Source organism: Muntiacus reevesi, chromosome 1 (genome assembly GCF_963930625.1).
Source record: "Muntiacus reevesi chromosome 1, mMunRee1.1, whole genome shotgun sequence".
NCBI classification, from domain to species: domain Eukaryota; kingdom Metazoa; phylum Chordata; class Mammalia; order Artiodactyla; family Cervidae; genus Muntiacus; species Muntiacus reevesi.
Genome location: NC_089249.1, coordinates 24,324,207 through 24,345,568, shown reverse-complemented (window position 1 = coordinate 24,345,568; position 21,362 = coordinate 24,324,207). Strand labels below are relative to the sequence as shown.

General features: G+C 38.6%; 1 protein-coding gene across 3 annotated transcripts in view; it reads right to left on the bottom strand.

Annotated features, from left to right (window-relative positions):
• Positions 1 to 10,494: 10,494 nt before the first annotated feature.
• SINHCAF (SIN3-HDAC complex associated factor) overlaps positions 10,495 to 21,362 on the bottom strand; it is a 29,578-nt gene continuing 18,710 nt past the window's right edge. For all 3 annotated transcript variants that reach the window (XM_065939740.1, XM_065939739.1, XM_065939744.1), the window contains exons 4-6: positions 20,516 to 20,642; positions 15,095 to 15,245; positions 10,495 to 11,541 (exon numbers count right to left, since the gene is read on the bottom strand). In XM_065939740.1, the coding sequence (XP_065795812.1) occupies positions 11,382 to 11,541; positions 15,095 to 15,245; positions 20,516 to 20,642 (438 nt within the window). In that variant the 3' untranslated portion in view covers positions 10,495 to 11,381. The remainder of the gene's footprint in view (positions 11,542 to 15,094; positions 15,246 to 20,515; positions 20,643 to 21,362) is intronic.

The window sequence follows — 21,362 nt, the reverse complement described above, 5'->3', positions numbered from 1 at the left end:
AACAAAAAGTGTCACAATCAAAGTACCTAGGGAAGCTTACATTTTAGTACCTGAATTGAATTGTTTCTTTTATCTATAAATACTTTTCAAATTTTTTTTTCAGTTTCTCGTATTTCTACTTAACTTAGAATTTTGGGTATTGACGACGAAATGTTTTCTTACTATTTGTCTTTCTGAGCCTCTATTTTCTCATCTGAAAAATGACACCAGTAGAGTTTATTTAAAACTCCGGTTTTAAAGTAGAGTAGCTTTTAAAAGCCAATGTGATTTTTAAAGTGCTTAGTAGCACAAAATGCTCAATAAACGGTCACTTAATACCTTCCCCTAAACCAGTGGACTATTCCATGTGCTAACATAGCATCCATGCTTACCCTTGTCTAAGCATTTATTACTGTCTATTTTCCAAGGTTATGAGGCACTTGAGAGCAGAGGTAGTGCGTAGTCCATCATAATTTTCTCAGCACCTAGTTCAGCAGCTGGTGTGGAAAAAGAACTCAAAATGTATTAAATAGATGATTGAGTAAATAATTTCTAACACTTTGCAACATCTATTATTTTACTGCTAAATTACGGAATCATATTAATTTTCCCTGAAAACAAGTTTTCTTGGTTTCTACCATACTGGTAGCTCAGATGTCTGGTAAAGAATCTGTCTGCAATGAAGGAGACTCAGATTCGATCCCTAGGTTAGGAAGATGCCCTGGAGAAGGGAATGACTACCCACTCCAGTATTCTTGCCTGGTGAATTCCATGGACAGAGGAGCCTCATAGACTATATAGTCCATGGGGTTGCAAAAAGTCAAACACAACTGAGCAACTAACACACATACACACTATCCACTAATAATTTCTCCCCAAAAGTTTAAACTTGATTCTCTTCCAAAAGAAACTCTTTCATTTCCTCATAATGAATACATTACCTGTCCTGTTGGGTAGAGTTTTATTTTACAACTAAAAATCTAAGTAACTGATTTTCTACCCTCTACTCTCAACCTCCCTTAAAAAGGCTTGCACATAATTTTATCTTTCCTGATCCATTTCAGTGCCTTCAATAATTTGGCCAATGTAGAGACTTATCCTTGACTAATAAGCCATGGTCATTTTTACCATTTTCTATGGAGTTTCAATACGATTACAAAAAAATAATTGGGGATTCTAAATTGTAGGGATCCAGTTGAATGGGAGGTAAAGGAAAAAAACTAGGAAACCCAAGGTAAAGCTAGGTTTTTTTTTTCCTTTCCACCAATGACAAGGCACACTTAATGACTTTACTCCCAAGGGAGGATATCTCATTCTGAAAACACTCCACTCTAGGTGATAAAGGCAGGAAGGAGGAACCATTATACCACAGGAGAGGAAACAACCGTTTGAAAAGCGTGTAATACAAACCAGCTCTGACAACTGCCATCCTCCCTCCCCATCCAATTTAGGAAAGGTCCATAGACCACTTTCTCTTAATATTTCACACTAAAGAATCTCTTAAGACTTGAAAATAAATAGCTCCTACTCCTAACCCTCCATCACTGTATAGTATCTAGAGCAATGAACTTCAAATATATTAAAAGTAAACTTCTTATTGATATGTAATACACATGCAGAGAAGTACACAATTCTCTCCAAACCTTTCTGATCCCTCTCCAACTAGTAAGAAAGAGACTGAGTATATACTCCATACATGTTTTTTCCATATGTATGTAGCACTGTGCTAGTATTATGTATATTAAAAATTTTTTTTAAAACATAGAAGAAAAATAGATCTTAAAAGTTCTCATCACAAGGAAAAAACTCTGTAACTCTGTGTCAGTGATGGATGTTAACTAGACTTACTGTGATGATCATTTCACAAAACATACATATATTAAATCATGATGTTGAATACCTGAAACTAATATAATGCTATATATCAACTATACTTCAATAAAAAAATAGGAGACAAAAAGAATGAGAAAAAAAAAAAGAAATTACTTTGCATACCTCAAAGGACCAGTCTTGCACACTACTTGGAAACCACACCTGTACAGACAGCAGGAGGGTGCTGTCGGTGGACTTGATAACTTCTAATCTCTGTTGTATGGCACCAGCTTAATCTCCAAATGTACACCGGGCAGACATCCCAGCTGTCCTAAATCTTTAGGACTATGGCCACAGTATCTGTGATATTCAAGAATTGACTCCCCCAGTAGCATATGTTTATCCACAACAGCAGTCTTCTGGGATTGGAAATTAGAAGAAGGAAAACACAAGTATGTTTTATTTCTCCTTTGTGATAATTTAACTGCAGAAAACACTAAGGGTTGGCTTTCAGTTCTTAAAAAAGATTTGTTATTTTGTCAAAGGAAATACAAATAGATTCTCCAGACATTTTAAATATGTTTCTAAGACTTACATTTAAACTAAAACAACTGTTTAGCTGATTGTGGATTCAACAATGGATTAGCTCCAGTTTTAGCTCTTCAACTAATGAGCTAGGTGATCATTTGGTAAATTTCTTCCTCTGTAAATGAGAGCGCTAAACTGGATGGCCTTAAAACTATTGTGTGACTAGCACCACCTTGTGGATATTCATGTAATAACATGATAAGGGAATCTTGGTGGCCCAATGTCCAGCCTCCTCCTCAATAAAGGTTTAAGTACTTCAGAAGAAAATGAAAATTAGAATTTTTAATTATGTCAGATTTCTGTAACAATTGACAGATTTTAATCCCCAGGACGGTCTAGAAACAGCCAATAAACATCACTCGTTTATTTGGGAAAGAAAGAAAACATTACAGAGAACCAAACTGTCCCACGGAGTTTAGGAAGAATTTCAAGCTGCTAGAGCCACAAGCATTCCGGAAATCATGCACTCCACTGACATTATCTTCAGTGCTAGCATAACAGGGGGTGCGGCGGAGGGGGCGAGGAGGAAGGACAGCGTTTCTGTAGGATATGAACGGGTTCACCCTTGGAGTTGCTCCAGGAGGTTAGGCTGGCCGAAGCAGGCAACTGGTCTGGCTTAAACTAACTGAAGACTTAGGCCTTGAGGCTAAGAGGTATGTTCTACTATTTCAGCTTGTTTATGAATTGGTTCCACTGTACTGTTACAGCAGAGCCAAATTTAACCGTTCAAAAGCCATCCTGCAAGCCTATCTTGGCCACTCCCTGGATCTCAGCACACTTTTGGATAGTGTAATTATATTTGGCATCACTTCGTGTCCTCTATACAATTTCCCAATCCTGGAATTCATGTGCTGCCAAAGGGTAATTATCCTGCAGTGAATACATTCTCTCCTTAAAGCACTGAAACTTAAGAAAGCTTTAGGGTTGTAGTTTTTTTAGAGGGGGTGGTTTGGAGGAGGTAGTTGTCTTGATGTGAACTCTTGATGACCTTTCCTGTGTTCACCATAACTACAGATAACAAAAAAAGTTTTCATTTCTCCATACCCAAATAGACCTCGGTGCTAAAAAGAACAAGTGATAGCACAAAGCCTCACTGTGCAGTATTCATTTTGTATTACTCATTTCGTATTACTACAACTCGGGTTGCTATTATTTACTTCACTTTACAGAGAAGGAAATGATCTCAGAGAAAATTTACCAGAGATCATAACGCCATTAAGCACCAAAATCAAGATCTGAATTTGAATCCAAGTCTTCTGACTTTAACTCCATTGTTTATTCATCTATGCCCCAGTGACATTAATAAGCTCACACGCCAAACACAACCCCTATTCCCATCCATCACCCCTCTACTTCTGAACGGGAATAACAGGGAAATCAAGAAAATAAAAGTCAAATGGCAAGAATAAGCAAAGAACCTCAGCAAGCAAGGATTCTCAAAGGAATTAGGGATTACATGATTTCTCAAGCATCAAAGGACTGTTAAGAACACTTTAGGAGGGTCTTGGACATATGTGCTCGATGAACACTTGAATGAAAAGGTGTTTAAAAAGGTTTACAGTATCATCCCACTGATTATTCATTTACAAAAGGCAAAAATGTACTTTGAAAATACCTGGCTGTCACTACCTTAAACAAGTGATCATGTTAGCATCACCAGCACCTCTATTGATGTGTTAAGAGATGAACCACACAGAATGAGCAAGCTAAATCTACGAAGAAAACAATTAGAAAAAATTCAAGATTTAGGATATTATACACTGATTTGGATATGTGAAAAAGTTCAGTGTCATGAAGAAAGAAAAAGGAGAAAAGGGCTAATATTGATTAAATGAAAAGAGGAAAGACATAACCAAATAAATAAACTTTGACTAGATTCTGGATGAGGAAAAAGGTTTTAAAAGACACATTAGGATGACTGGGGCAATTATTCCATACAGATCTGTCATATTAGATATTACTGAGCTATTTGTCTCAGGTGTGACAATGGCACACCTAAGGATGTAGAATTCCTAGGAGATGAGTGCTTATGTATTCAGGGATGACCTATCAATGGTCATAACTAAATTTCAAATGATTCAGCAAAGCAGATAATGTACTTGTGGTAAAATTTAAAAGTTGGTGGGTCAACTTTTTGGATATTTAAAAAATTTTCAAAGTCAAAATATTTTTTAAAATTCTTGAAATTCATCAAGACCTTAGCATAAAGTCAACTCTTTTATGATCATGACTTATAAAAACACAAAGTTGCCACCAATGAGTCAATTAATAAATATTTATTGTGCTCCTACTCATATACTACTAACAACCATACTAGATTCTGGGAACTAGTGTGGTAAAAAATAAACATGGTTTCCGCTTTCATGGGACCCACTTAGCATACAATTCTCTGTGTGTGTGTGTGTGTGTGTGTGTGTGTGTGTGTGTGTGTGTTGGGAAGGGTAGTGATTGTTCTGGAAGCCTTCCTCAGGTGGTGCCTAAGCTGAAACCTGATGGATAAGTAGGTTTTACCTAGCTATAGTATGGTTGGGAAATGGATCAGAGAGAACAAACAGTATGTGTAAAGCAATGATGGTGTAGATCAATATGAAGTGACAAAAATATTTATTCCTATGGCTTCACCATGTCCCCCACCCTTTTTTACATCAATAATGCCCTACTCCCAACCCTTCAGACCCAGGGGTAGTTAACAGCAACCTGAGGTTACTAGCGACAATGTTACCAGTCCTGAGAACTGCATCCTCCTTTGGAGTTTCCCCATGTGCACAGCTTTGTAAAGTCCCTTTATTAAACTTTCCTCAAATTATCTAGTTTCAAAAAGCCATCTGTTTCCCACTGGCACCCTGATGAGATAGACTTGGGAGATGCCTGCATGTTTTAGATGTTATTTGGAATCGTGGTAATGGAGATGGTCTGAGAAGAGGGCTGAAGATGCACCCAGGTCCAGTGAACATCTGAAGTAGGAAACCGGTAAACACCAGCCTTATCAGCCACAAATGTTTCAAAAGAGAAACTACAATTGTATTAAGTGCTATTGAGAGGTTGGATGAGTAAAATGAGGGCCTTGGAATTCCCCATGAGAAAGCCATCCTTGGGGTGGTAGGGGCAAAATTAACTTGAGCGGACTGTAATAGTGGTTGGAGGCAAAGAACACACTTATTACCCTCAGAAAAAGACACAACTGTTCAGGTTCCTATTTTAACTTTTTAACTCTTCCAGGGACTTTCTGAAGAATCTTGACATCTTAATTTTTGAGGTGCAAGAATAAACTTAAAACAGCCACATTTCCTTGCAGTTGCAAAAAAAAAAAAAAATACCTGGACAATACTAAAGCTAATGTAAGCTACAGAAGTGTAGAGAATCAAAGCTCTAAAACAGAGTAAATTACTTCCCCCTCTTTCAGTCACTGAGACAAAAGGCAAGCTTTGCCAAAGTCTTTTCAACCCACTCCAGCATTCTTGCCTGGGAAATCCCATGGACAGAGGAGCCTGGCGTGCTGCAGTCCATGGGGTCGCAAAGAGTCGGACACGGCTGAGCAACTAAACAACAACAAACAAACTGAAAGATTAAGCTCTTTTACACTGAAGCCTGTAACTAAGCATGTCCAAGGCCCCCCTACTCGACATAAAATAACAAGCAGTTTCTAACCAGGGGCAAGATATTTGAAACCTGAAGCATTCTCATGATCACAATGAGTAACCAAACTCCATAGCTTGAGAAATTGTTAGAACCCTCAGATCCCTTTCTTTGAGAACATGAGCCTGTGAAACATCTAACTTTGATCCAGTTTGGCTTTCTCCTCCTTCCCAGTTCACTGAACATCACACAACAATGATTGCCGGAGCAGCACAATGCTAAATCTGGGTGATTGGGAAACCGCTCTAGGGCCAGCGCATCAAGAGGCTCCCTCGGGACCTTCCATTCTTTAGTACAGAGCAAGCAGTTAGTTCTGGCTCCTTTATTTAGATGATTCTGTGTTTTACTAAGCCTCCTGGAGACTACCTTCCCCACAAAAAGATAGTATGTACTATGCATTTTCAACATCAAAATTATCAGAATTCGAGTAACTGGTTTAGACAAAGGTCAACCTCTTTGCAAGGGTGAAACTTGCCTCATCTGCAGCCTTCAGAGGAGACTGGAGTTAGAGCAGGGACAGGGGCCAGTCTGAAGAGCAAAGGCTTTGCAATCAGGAAAGCTGATTTAAATTATACGGCCCCCTTGCACCCCTTCACTACCTGTAAACGCATTTTTTGTTTTTTTCTTTCACTTGTGACGTTGTTTGAACAAAGTGTAAAGGTGCCAGGCCCACCAGTGTGTTTCCTAATAGGAGGAGCTTCTTTTTCTTTTTTCTTGCTACACCAAATGCTTGTATTATAGGACACTTTCAAGTGGTTCATTTATGAAAGAGGTGCTGTGGCAGACCAAACTCGATGGTTCCCAGACTCCACCACTTGTGCTCACTGTATGACCTGAATGTGGACCAGACGACGCTTGCCCCGGACTGGCTCTGGAGACCTGCCGGCTTGGTGCAGTCTGTGCCATGCTGGGAAACCTCAACAGATCCTAATTTGGGGCAAGAGACCTACCGACTTGGTGCAGTCTGTGCCATGCTGGGAAACCTCAACAGATCCTAAAAAGGGGCAGGAGGAGAGGGGGTAACAGAGGATGAGATGGTTGGAGAGCATCACCGACTCAATGGACATGAGCTTGGGCGAACTCTGGAAGATAGTGAAGGACAGGGAAGCCGGGCATGCTGCAGTCCATGGGGTCGCAAAGAGACCTACCGGCTTGGTGCAGTCTGTGCCATGCTGGGAAACCTCAACAGATCCTAAAAAGGGGCAGGAGAGGGGGCAACAGAGGATGAGATGGTTGGAAAGCATCACCGACTCAATGGACATGAGCTTGGGCGAACTCTGGAAGATAGTGAAGGACAGGGAAGCCGGGCATGCTGCAGTCCATGGGGTCGCAAAGAGTCGGGCACAACTGAGCAACTGAACAACTGGTAAAGATCTGGGGGGCCTGCCATCCCACAGCCACAGGGAAAGAATTCTGTCAACAACCCAAGCAAGTTTGGAGTGATTTATTCTCGTCATCTGATGAGAATGCAACCAAGTTGACACCTGTTGCAGCCTTATGACACCCTAAGCAAAGGACCCAGCCACACTGCACCTAGATGGAAACTGAAATCAATTTCTTGTAAGCCATTAAATTTGTGGTAACTTCATTAAACAGCAATAGAATTATAGTATTATACTGTAGGTGCTATCATCTTTCACTACCTAATTTAGTAGCTTCACAGTAACTAGGTTAGGTGCTGGCAAAATCACCTGGATTATCCCAAAGCAAATTTAACTGTAGTATAAAAGGTTTGACCCACAGAATATACCTTGCCCAAGTAACAATCTGTTTTTAAAACTTTGACATATGGGAGTTCCCTGGTGGCCTAGTGGCTAACATTCTGGGCTTTCACTGCTATGGTCCCGGTTCAATCCCTAGGTCAGGGAACTGAAATCCCACAGGCAGAGTGGTACAGAAAAAACAAAAACCTTTAGTATGAATTATACCTCTTGGTTTCCTCATAAATCTAGAAACAATTCTGGGAAGTAAAGTAACATATATATAAGTGTTAGTCACTCAGTCGTGTCCATCTCTTTGTGACCCCATGGACTATAGCCCGCCAGGCTCCTCGGTCCATGGGGGATTTTCCAGGTAAGAACACTGGAGTGGGCTACCATTCCCTTCTCCAGGGGATCTTCCTGACCCAGGGACTGAACCCAGGTCTCCTGCAGTGCAGGCAGATTCTTTATCATCTGAACTACCAGGGAAGTCCTTAACAGAAAGTTTGGAGACTCACAAAGTCAAGTGACTCACATAGCTAATGTAGGACCGGAAATTAGAGAACCCAGGTCTGATCCGAATGTCAAAATGTGTCTCCAAACAATTTTTAGTTTCTCTAAAGTCTCAGTGGTGCTTCCCATATGTACATAGACAACAGTAATAAAAACACTGTAGTCACTGAATCACCGGAGAACTTTTGTCCTTTATTGTAAAAATCACCTCATTGTGCACATCAATTAAAATATCCTTTATAGTCAATCTCTGACTTAATGATGGTTTGACTTTAATTTTTTGACTTTAGATCGTGCAAGAAACATACTTTCAGTAGAAATCAGACTCGGAATTTTGATCCCTTCCCAGGCTAGCAATACACAGTAGGATACTCTTGTGATGCACTGGCAGCAGGGAGCCATAGCAAATCACAGCTCCCCATCAGCCACATGACCCTGAGGTAAACTACCAGTATGTTTAGCCATTCGGGCTTTCACTTTCAGTGCAACATTCAATAAATTACGTAAGACATTCAATATTTAATTAAAAATAGGCTTTGTGTTAGATGATTTTGCTAACTGTAAGCTAATGTAAATGTTCTGAGTATGTTTAAGGTAGGCTAGGCTAAGCTATAATGTAGTAAATGCATTTTTAAAATATTTATTTCACTTAGCATGCAGGATCTTTCCTCACAGCTGACTCTAGCTGCTTGTTGCACAAGGGCTCAGTGGCTCTGCAGCATGTGGGATCTTAGTTCCCAACCTGGGTGTTCCTCACTCCCTCTCCCTCCTCTCCCCCTACTGCAAGGCGGATTCCTAACCATTGGACCACAGGGAAAAAAGTCACTTAAATGCATTTTTCATTTACAATGGTTTCAACTTGTATTTATTGGGGTGCAACTCTAAGGTAAGCAGAGGAGATCTGTATTTTTAAGTCTGTAAGTAAGTAGGTGTTAGTCGCTCAGGTGTGCCCGACTCTTTGCGACCCCATGGACTGCAGCCCACCAGGCTAGGCAAGGATACTGGAGTGGGTTGCCACTTCCTTCTCCAGGGGATCTTCCAACCCAGGGATCAAACCCGGGTCTCCTGCACTGCAGGCAGATTCTGCAGTCTGTATTCTGTATTTCTTGGAAAAGAGGACTTTTTTCCTTCATGGCTTCTTACAATACTAAGGGCTTACACTGAGTAACACCTGTGAGGGCCAAAAAGTATTAGTTATTCTTCCTTAAGAACACCGTTCAAACAAAACCACAAAACAGCCTCTTTTATTTTCTAATAAGACTAAATTTATTCAATACCCTAGTAAAAGTTTTGATTATAAGTATCCAACAGTATAAAAAGTACAAAACAGATTTGTAGATTTCTAATATATTAATACAAAGTGCATGACTACATACAGTACATCCTACAGGCAAAGAGAGGTGGAAGGGGGAAAGAAGACTGTGGTTGAGGTCTAGTAATAAATAAATAAATACAGAAGTAGAGATGATCCATATTATAGTATATTCTACCACCAATACTGCAGCCAAAATGTACAAAAAAAATTTCAAAATAACTCAGGAGGAAGATGATAATGGCTGGGGTTCTTGTAATACACCTCAAAGTCTGTGGGAGCACTGACCCAACTCACTGTGTAGTCTGTGCATATGGTGGCTTGTAGTTTTTTCCAAAGGAAGAAATATAAAATTTTAAGTTTCGATTAAAAACTATAAAACTATAGGGTGCCCATAAAAAGTGGCTCACTCTCTTGTTACGTATACTATCCAATCTTTAAAATCCAGTTTTAAAAATAAGCACTGAGTCATGTTTTACCAGGGAGGCAAATGATCCTTCCTCATTATGAAAACGGGTGATATATTTTTCCTGTACTTTTAGAAAAGAGGCAATAGATAGTACTTTGGTTTGGGTTCAAGTAAAAGGCTTTGAATGAAGGTTTTAGAATGGAAGAGCTCCACATTTAGGATGTATCATCTAACACCTCAATGTTCAGAAAGCCTGACTAAAAGAAGCCAAACCAAAACCAACCCACTCAGCATTAACACACACCTCTTTTCTTTTAGTAGAATTTTAATATAGAATGAAAAAAAACAAACAAACCCAAAACCCTAACAGGTTAAAACAACTCAAACAACCATTCTACACAGATAAAACCTTCACAAAGGTCAACTGAAGTAATCCAGAGCTAAAACTGAATTGTGCAGATTTTCAGTGAAGTCACCAGTCACGTAACATAAATTATTTACACACTTGCAAGCCCTCTAAGAACCGTGCCCCAAGAAGCATTAACCTTTGTTTTTTTTGTGTGCCATCCTAAAGACTTGCACATTGTTATTTTTCAGATAATCTAACATTTTTAACAGAGAATGTTCTCTACCAAGTGGTAATGCTTTGGTACTATTCATATAGGATTGCTTACCCTAAAGACTTGACATTTCCCCAAGAGGAACTTTGAGTCTGCTTTAAGTTTTGATTCTGCTTTTTAAGTTTCATATAAATTAAAATCTGTATCAAATATCAGTATGGAGGGAGGTGACACAGGATGCAACATATACAGTCAGGTTACCTCTGCCTATTTAGAAATTGCTCCTTCGAGATGTTCGCACCAGAGAGCTGTCTGTCCCGCTTAATATTCAGTAGTACAGGTTTGAATCACCAGAACCTTGGCAAGACCTTAATATTTCAGTTATTAACAACTACCTCTAGGGGCAAGTCCATGTTTACTGAGTTATGACAAATTCATTATAACGAAGGAAAACAAGTGTAGCCAGCCATCTTAAAAAATGCCCCAACCACTGCTTCTCAAAATAGAAAGACTAAAACTACATACGTTTATCATACAACAAATCCCATCTCTGTCCCCTGAAAATTCCCCTAATTTCATTCATTAGAAGGGGATTTTTAAAAAGACTTAAAGAGCACTTTACAGCAGCATCCAGCTTTCCTATGAAATACTCAGCATCTTAAATATTATGTACACTTCTTTTTTATCTCTTAGTAAGCTTCACTGGCTTCAGAGTTTGTGGAACTGGAGGAAAAATAACCCATTCAAAACTATTCTACAAATCCATCTTTTGGCAGAATAGCAGGTATCCAAATTAAAAATAGGAGGGTCATTTTGTTGCTTTGTTTTCCAAAATTTAAATCATTTTTGCTCCCCTTCTACATAAAGCTTAGTCACCACTCCTGAGTGGAGATGGGCAGAGGCGCTGGCCCCTGCTCCTCCGGCTTCTCAGCAGCTGCTTTCTTATTGCTGCAGCAAGGCTTGAATAGATGTGTGTCGATGAGGACTTCCCCAAAACGGCCTTTATAGATAATGCCACAGCATATTTTCTGTCTAAAAGAAAAAATGGAGAGAGAACAAAATATATCAATAAGGCAGAAAAAGAATACAAAAAAAACGAACGATCCACCAATCATTATATTAGTTTAATGGTGGCTCAGATGGTTAAGAACCTGCCTGCACTGTGGGACACTTGGGTTCAATCCATGAGTCGGGAAGATCCTCTGGAGAAGGAACTGGCAGCCCACTCCAGTATTCTTGCCTGGAGAATCCCATGGAGAGAGCAGCCTGGCAGGCTACAGTCCATGGGGGTAGCAAAGAGTTGGACACGAATGAGTGACTAACATAAACACATACACACCAATCATTACAACTAGTAGAACATGATCAAAGAAAGGTTCTACTTCCACCATCTCATCACATTTCTAACGAATGGTCTCCTAGAATGACCTCAATTTGCCAGGTAATGGGAATTACCCAAGCCCCTTAAATCCCACACTGAGTAAGTGAGTGAAGGTCACTCAGTCATGTCTGACTCTTTGTGATCCCATGGACTATACAGAAGGCATTCCTCAGTTTCAGAGGCTGCTCCTAAAGTTATTAACTGTTTCCTCCAAAAGTCACCACATCTTAAAGAAAAACAGCCACCATGAACAGGCTGATACAGCTGGAGGTTTCATTTTATTATTGATCAGACAAAAAATATATACACACATTATCAAATACACATTAAGGCATACAAAAATGACAACATAGCAAATCACCCATGGATCACACACTCTAAAGAAAAACAAAAACGATTATTTCCTATGAAATCCCCCTGTATGCCCTTCTCAATCCCACTCCATTCAATCTCATTCTCTCCTTAAAATTTTAGGTTTATCACTCCCCTTTTTCTTTGTATACATGTTTGCATCTCTAAACATATTGCTTGTTATCTCATATATGTAATACAAAAAATAAAAATATATACAGAAATGCACATATATGGAATCATACTGTATGCTGCAATTTTTTCCTCAACAATAACTGAGGTTCATATATACTATGCTGTTAGAGCTTTTTTTCATTTTAACTTATGTACGGTATTCCACCATGTGAATATACCAGTTTGCACACTCTCCTTTTTAAAACCCTTTATTTTGCATTAGGGTACAGCCAATTAACAGTGCTGTGATAGTTTAGGTGAGTGGTGAAAGGGCTATCCACCCTTCTTCTAATGGGACAATTTTTGCTATTACAAACACGCTACACACATCAGTGCACATGTCTGAAAGCTTCTTCTAGGTAATGTTGCTGAAATATAGGAATGGGAACATGTTCAATTTTACCTGAAAATACAAAGTATTCATCAGTGTGGTTCTCTTCTATTCCTATTTTGCTAAAGGTTTTATTTTAAACCTTGAAGCAAAGTTCAAATTTATCAAATATCTTCAATACACCACTAATACAACAGGCATTTTCCTCTCTCCTTTAGGAACTGTCAAATTGTGTTAGTTGGCTTTCTAATGCTTAAAACAATCTCACATCCCTAGAATAAATCTAATATGCTTATGATAAACTGTTTATAACATATCAAAGTTATGTTAGCCTCACAGAATGCTTGGAGCCTAGGCCTTGCTTGATCCATAGTCTGGAAAAGCCAGTGCAAGATCAGATTCATTTGTTTCTGGAACATTCAGTAGGACTCAGCCTTGGGTTTTTTGTGGGAAGACTTCTGACCACTGAATCCATTTTCTTTATTATGAAACTCTTATTCAAGTTTTCTACTACTTCTTGGCACAGTTTTGGTAAACTGTCTTCTTCTACTAATGTATCCACTTCACCTGTATGTTCAAATTTACTGGCATAAAGTTGTTTATAATATCCTTTGCCTTCTAAACTTCTGTTTTTCTAGAGTTGAATATCACTTTCTTATCCAAGAAATAAGAAGGTACCATCTTTTTCTTGATCTGTTTTATCTCTAGTAACTTCTTTGGTCATCTTTTTCAAGAACCAACTCTTGGCTTTACTGATACTATTCATTCATATTGCTTTTCTACTCTATATATTCCTACTTCTATCTCTAAGATTTTCTTGCTTTTATTTTTCTTTATATTGAGCTTCATTAATCTATAAACTGGATACATATAACTTCACTTATTTTAAACCTTTGTGTTAAAAGAAGTATTAAAACCAACTTTTCTTCTATTTACCTCTTTAATTTCATACCACACATTTTGATTTGTGGTATTTTCCAGTCATTTTTTAGTTATAAGGATGTTCTAACTTACACTTTCTTCTTGGCCCAAGGTTTCTCGATTTTCAAATATATAGAAGTTTTCATCATTTTATCTTGTTAGGTATAGTTTTAAATTCGTGGTCTTTCACTTCTTCTCTGGAGGTTTTACATTCTTATTTTTATTCTTTTAGTGGTTATACAGTTCATTAATCAAGCTTTAAAGTTATTTAATATATTTATTCTCAACAATACAAAGATATTAGGACATTTTAACTCCCATTACTTCTACTACTTTGATTTACATGCTATTGTTGTCATGTAAGGGCTTCCCAGGTGGCGCTAGGGGTAAAGAACCCGCCTGCCAATGCGGGATACCTAAGAGACATGAGTTCGACCTCTGGGTCAGGAAGATCCCCTGGAGAAGGACACGGCAACCCACTCCAGTATTCTTGCCTAGGAGAATTATCTCCCAGCTATTATCTCTGGGGCCACTGCAGGGGTTAAATCTATGGTTTTTTGGCATCCTTTGTTCATGCTAAGAACTCAGCTTGTGTGTCTGTTGTTCCTCTGAAAATAAAGCCTTTATTTTCTCACTAACTGTTTTGCCTCCCATGTTCCATAGTTTATGGGTGAATTTTCCTTACCCATAGGATAACTGCTTATTACCTTGCTTTTAACTTGTTATAGTCTTCCCCAATCTATGAGCTACAAAATCCTTAACCATTTTCTCTTTCAATATTCTCTCTTTCCTGGTCTATTATCTCTTTCTTGACTTTGGGGTTTCTCATTCACATGGCATTTGTCCTCTGGTGATTCCTTATTAGGGGCTTCCCAGGCTGCTAAGGGGTTAAGAATCTGCCTGCCAATGCAAGGGCCGCAGGAGTCACAAGTTTGATACCTGGGTCGAGAAGATCCTCTAGAGGAGGAAATGACAGCCCACTCCAATATTCTTGCCCCGGTAATCCCACGGACAGAGGAGCCTGGCAGGCTAGTCCATGGGGGTCACAAAGAGTCAGACACGACTGAGGGGCTGAGCATGCATATATATTTCTTATTAACTTGTCCACTTGTTAATGCCATTTTTAAAGACAAAAAAATATATATACTTCTAGTCTTTTTACTTTTTTTCAGTGGGAGAGTTGAATACCTAAGTATACTCCATTATAGCAAATTTAGATTCCTTAACATGGTTTTTATTTTAAATCAATTTTAATAGGAAAAACACACAAAATCCAAACTCTCAGCTCCATTCTTGCCTAATCCACCTCCAACCACACATGCTACCAGTTGTTTGCCAAATGCCATATAATTGCTAAGGAAGTGGGAAACAGTTGCCTATAATTAAGAAGGTTTGCTGGTTAGAGAGATACTTTCTGTTGCTTTTACCTTTTCCAGTATGTGAGATCTAAAAATGAAAACACTGGCGTTCTGTTGGAGCCAGAAGCCATCTCTGTATCTGAGCCATCATCTGACTGGTTACTATAACAGGGAGACTGAGCTGGAGAGGCACTTGAGGTTGTACTGTGAGCATCAGAATCTGAAGTAAAGAGAAAACAGAAATGATCATTTCATTATATGCCATCGCAACTAAGCCTCAGCATAAAACAGTGAAGGAGACAGTCGAAAACAGAAAAAAATTATTTTCTATTCTACTGTATTTGTACTAAAGTGTATCTAAAAGAAAATGGGCTTCTGGTGAGACCAAGAGTAGACCTACTTTTCCCTCTTCTGCTAATAAGTACAACTAAAAACATATAAGGATATAACATATAAAGCAAAACTAAAGACTCCAAATGTTGGCAGCAGCTAGAGGGCTTAAGACTTAAAGGAAGGATGTGGAGGTGAGCACCCTAGCTTTTATGGGGTTTATTTTTGCCTTATAAATCCCAGTCTTGAAGCTGAAGAAGCCAGCAATTCAGAAAAGCCAGTGGGTACACACTGAGACACACACGCGCTCTCACACACCCCCCAACAAAAGTCTGCTCTCTCTCCTCAGAGGACCAAGAAAGGGGCAGTCTAGCAAGACAGGAAATCTTTACAACACAATAACCACTTTACTGCAGCCAAACAGAAAAAACAGGTCCCTACCCACACCCACCCTAGCAAAGGCCAACTGGAAAGCCTAGATTTCCACCCTATCAAGAGTGTTATGAGGCCTCCCCGACACCTTCACCAGGGTGATGGCAGTGGAAGCGGACTAGAGAGTCTGGGCTTTCACGATGGCCCACCAAGAACCGAAGGGCCCCACCACGTGGGAGCCTGAATTCCCACCCCACCCCCACCCAGCTGCAGTCAGGAGCCACTCCCACTTCAAATATCTATAGAGGTTGGTGGGGAACCTGACTTTAACACTACCCAGCAGGGACAAGGCTGTGCCCCTCTCCCATTTCCCCCTCTGACCGAAAAAAAAAAAGCCAGTTAAAACAGAAGGTTTAAATAAAACTCAGAGTCTCATCACACGATTTTTGAACGTCTAAATTTCAATTAAAAAAAAAAGAAATCATATCCAGAACCAGGGAGATCTCAAACTGAATGAAAAGTCAAGTATATATTAACGCCAAGATGACAGAGATGCTAGAATTATCTGACAGATTTTAAAGCAGCCATGACAAAAATGCTTCAGTGAGCCTTTATAAACAAGCTTAAAATAAATGGAAACATAAGCTCAATAAGCAGGCCTCAGTTTAAAAAAAAAAAAAAAAAGCTATAAAGAACCAAGGAACTAAAATCCAAACTGCAAAAAATACAGTAAATGACAGGACAGTGCACAGGCTCAACAGCAGAATGGAGGGGACAGAGGAAACAATCAGTGAATTGGAAGAAAGAAAAACAGAAATCACCCAACCTGTACAACACTAAAGAAAATAAATGAAGAGCCGTAAGAGAACTGCGGAACTACATCCATGAGTCTGCAGTCCTGAAGGAAGAGGACAAAGCAGGCGCAGGTGAACAAGTACTCAAATATAACGGCTGAAAATGTGCCAAACTTGGCAAGAGACAAACCTACAGATTTAAGCTGAGCAAACGTCACACAGGATATACCCAAAGAAACCAATGCCAAAGTGAAAGTGTTAGTCACTCAGTCATGTCTCTTTGCAACCCCATGGACTGCAGCCTCCCAGGCTCCTCTGTCCATGGGATTCTCCAGGCAAGAATACTGCAGTGGGTAGCCATTCCCTTCTCCAGGGATCTTCCCAAACCAGGCATCGAACCTGGGTCTCCTGCATTGCAGGCAGGTTCTTTATCATCTTTGCCAGAAAACACACTATAATTAAACTCCCAAAAACTGAAGAAAAAGAGAAAAATCTTGAAAGCATCAAGAGAAAAACAAAACCTTACCTATAAACCAAAAACAATAGATTTTAACTTAGTAAGGAATAAAGGCAGTTAATCAGATACAAGCGACACATGATTTAGTATTTTTGCCCTCAGAGGATATCACATACATTTACAAACCAGAATATAAATCTTTTGGTTAACAGTCACTGAGCTATAAAGCCATCCCACTGCTATTCTCAGCATCAGAAACATCAGTCAGGGGCTGAGTCTACTACACATCTCACCTTTATCTAAAGACGCCCCACTCCCAGCACAGGTGGATAGAACAATCCTCCAATTTAGCGAACCAATCAAATATTCATGAAGTAGCCACTAGACAACAAACCCTGTGTCACACCCTCCATGGAGAAAAACAAGACTCAAGAAAGCTTTTTTGAACAGCACTCACAAGTGTCTTCTATTAACAAAATTTTACATAACATAGCATAATATTAAGTATCTAAAACAAAGAAAGCACCATTAGTGCTTTTAATATGTCCATTTACTTCCAATCTATGAATAGCTTAACTCCATGGGAAAAAACAACCAAACAAAATCCTTAAGAACAGCAGGCTTCACATAAAAAAGAACAAAATAATACCATTTCCAACAACATGGATACAACTAGAGATTATCGTACTAAGTGAAATAAGTCAGACAGAGAAAGACAAACACCATATGATAACACTTATACATGGAATTTAAAATATGACACAAATGAACCTATGAAACAGAAACTAAATCATGGACATAAAGAGACTTGTGGTTGCCAAGGCGGGGAGGTTGGGGTGGCATGAAGTGGAAAGGTGAGCTTAGCAGATGGAAGCTTTTATATATAGAATGGATAAACAAGGTCCCACTGTATAGCACAGAGAAATATATTTAATATCCTATGATAAACCATAATGGTAAAAGAATATTTTTTTTTAATGTTAAAAAAAAAGAGTAGCAGGCTTTAAAGGAGTAAGGCTATGGGAATACTTAAAAGACTTCCCTAATAATTAACAGCAATAGCAGTGCTATGCTTCTGAGGAAAATGCACTATCCTAGTAAGTGCTTCATATCTATGAACCATTTGAAATTGCAGTTATATTTATCCATTTCTAACTATATAAGAACTGAAATTTTTAAAATCTAAAACATTAGGTAGAATTTGGAAATCCCATCCCGGACATGGGATAGACGGGGATGATGAGCAAAGTGATGGAAACAGAATAAATACACCATCCACATTAAGGGAACTGACCCTTTCCCTAAAGGAGACATCCAAAGACTTGCTAGGGATTTTCAATTTTATTCTACAGCAACCAGAATCATGGCAGATTTTAGGGAAAATGACAAAAAAAAAAGGGCTAACATTTCTAGAGGAATTTTTTTTGTTTGTTTTACAAAAGCCCTTTTTACTTGCTTATCCTTACTTCTCTTGATTAGGAAACTGTGGTTTAATGTTAAGCAATACCAGGGTCACATATTTGTTCAAGAACTCAAATCTAGATCTTCAAGCCTTAGTTCCAATGCCTTTCTAGTATATCACAAAGGAAAGAATATCCCAAGGCAAGGAATACATGTCAGGTACACGTAAGACGCACAGAAGTAAATACATAACTAGAGGCAGAGAAACCATTTAGTGGGTGATGTATAAAAATTCAAATATCTCAAAACTGTTACATTGAACACAGCTGCCAGCAATTCACAATGCACCTAGGAAATCTTGTTTCACTGAGTCTCCAAACCCATTAATTTTCAATCTCCAATCCCTCCACAACATAGCTTTATCACAAAAATCTAAAATTACACTGGACATATTCCCTTAGGTAAGGCAAAAGTTAGGTGTCACCTTCCCTATAATTAAAGGAAGATGCTAAGAATATACATACAAACTTTCAATTTCTCTACTCCTCAAATGATAAGAAAATTACTGTTTTCTAAATGTTCACAAAAACATTTACTGAGAATAAAGGGTAGTAGAGTCAGTTTTTATTTGCCCCTTGGTGGTAGTTGGTTAAGAAAGAAACATCTATGATTAAAATATACACGTATTTGATGTTATCTAAATATTTTAATACCAATGTATTATAAAAGTTTAGCCAAAGATTAAATATATATTAATTAAATATATATCAAAATAACTATGGACTAGTAACACCAACAACTTACTAGTAACACCAACTTAGAGCATGGAGTCAGTAGCAGATCTGGAAAGACTTCGGGGTCCTGGGGCATAAGCTAGCTATGCTATCCAAAAGAGCAGGATGATTGTGTAGAAAGGGCACAGGGTTTTGATATTAGACAAACCCCAGGTCAAGTTCATCTCTACCACTTATTAAATGACCCCAGATCAAGGTGAAATCACTACCTTGTACTTCCTATCCTAATCTCTAAAACTGAAATCACTGGGATAATTGTAAAGTGCTTGGTATATATACCAAAATGCTCAAGATATGCTAGTTCTCCTTCCTTCCTTTCCTTCTGTCTGATCAGTAAATTTAACTGTCTTTCTCCATTACTCTAAAACAAACATTGATTAGTAATATTTTGTCTAACAAGGGCCTACAGATCTTTTTTTTAGCCACAGCTCATGCCCCATGCAGTGGCATCCTAACCATTAGACCACCAGGGAAGTCCCCAGATCTTTTTTAATCCGGAAAACTCCAATATAGGTCCACCTACAATTCTGAAAAGGTTCTTAAAACAAACGTTTATTTCTAACCCATTTGGCCACAAAATCTGGCCTGATCTGGACCATAATCAGGTGGGCAAACATGACTAGTTTATTTACAGTTAGTTTATCCCACCGATATAAATATGTCTCCATTTCGCCTGCAGAAACACTATTGTGCTTGACTCAATAATGCTGCCTCAAACCCCCTGGGGGTAATAACATTATATACAGTGGATTTCCTTTTCAAAAGTTAAATTCCTAAATACAGAAGTACTACAACAGGTCCCCTGCCCCCAGTGACTTCCCATAAAGTAGACGAACTTATTATTAATTTATCATTTCTTTCCCATCCTCTGACCCAACACATTAAGCCCCTTTAAACCTAAAAATCTTGAGGCTGCAATATGTGAGTTATGATTTCCAAAATTACTCTCCAGAAAACCTGGGTTTTAGTCTTGGGTTGCCCACTAATTATTTACATGCCTTTCTGCATATCTTCAGGCCTCAATCTCCTTAAGGATAAAAATCAAGTAAACACACTTGAAACATTAATCTTCTAGAAAAGATGTCAATAAAGAGATGAGAATGGTCCAAGTGTTCTAAGTACAGTTTGAAGAAGTGGCTAATGAAAGTAATTTTAAAACATCAAAATCAAAGATAAAGTTCCAAGATTTCCTAGAAATAAAATCTCTACCAAGTCAACATTGCCTCCCACTCTTTTTTAAAAAAGCAACAAAAGAAAAAATGGTCTACATATGCCATGTGCCACCCGCAGACAAAAACAAAACATCCATTCTTAAATCCTCATGTCTCAATAACCAACTTACTGTGGCGTTTAAATTCCTTCTGCAGTTTACTGATCTGGTTACTTTTTATCCTGTTTCCAGATAGAGTTTTCACTTTCTTTGGTTTCAGTGTAGTCTTTAGACTGGGTCCTGCCCTTGCATCTACCACCTGGAAGAAAATACTGAATATTTAATACCATTTTAAAAATGACACCTCTGTATTCCTTTAGTTCAGATGAGTGCTTATTTGAAGGAGCCAAATTTGAGAACCATAGTTTTCTACTCAGGTTTAAGAGCTCATGTGCACTTTGAATCATCACATGGTATTAAAAACAGTTTATCTATGGTTTTTTTTACTTTGAAGTAGTAACAGCAGGAGTTGCTGGACAAAAAAATTTATATAGATTTTATATATGGTGAAAATGAGCCAAGTAGGTTAAGAAAAACCAGACCTTACAACAATTAACATTCCTACTGGATGATGTCTGCAGTTTACAAAACGTTTTATATACTTTTGATTCTAACTTCACCACAAAGCAGTAAGCAGTAATTTGTTATTCCAATTTTAGGGTAAAGAAAACCAAGAGATATTAAACTGTATTTTGCCTTATTTCACTAAACTAGTAAATAGGCCAAGGTAAGGAGGGAAGGTGCCCAGACTCAAATCAGGGTTTTCAGGCCTATGCTTTGTGCTCTTTTTACTACACCCTTAAGCCTGAGGTCAGCCACGTGTGGGCAATGGCATGTTCTCACACAGCCTGGTAAGGCCACTGGTCTAGCCCCATATGGTCTCATTTCTCATGTCTTCATTCACATTTACTATTTACAGATTTCTATCCTTATATAATGGAGAGGAGCCTGGTGGGTTACAGTCCACCGGGTCGCAAAG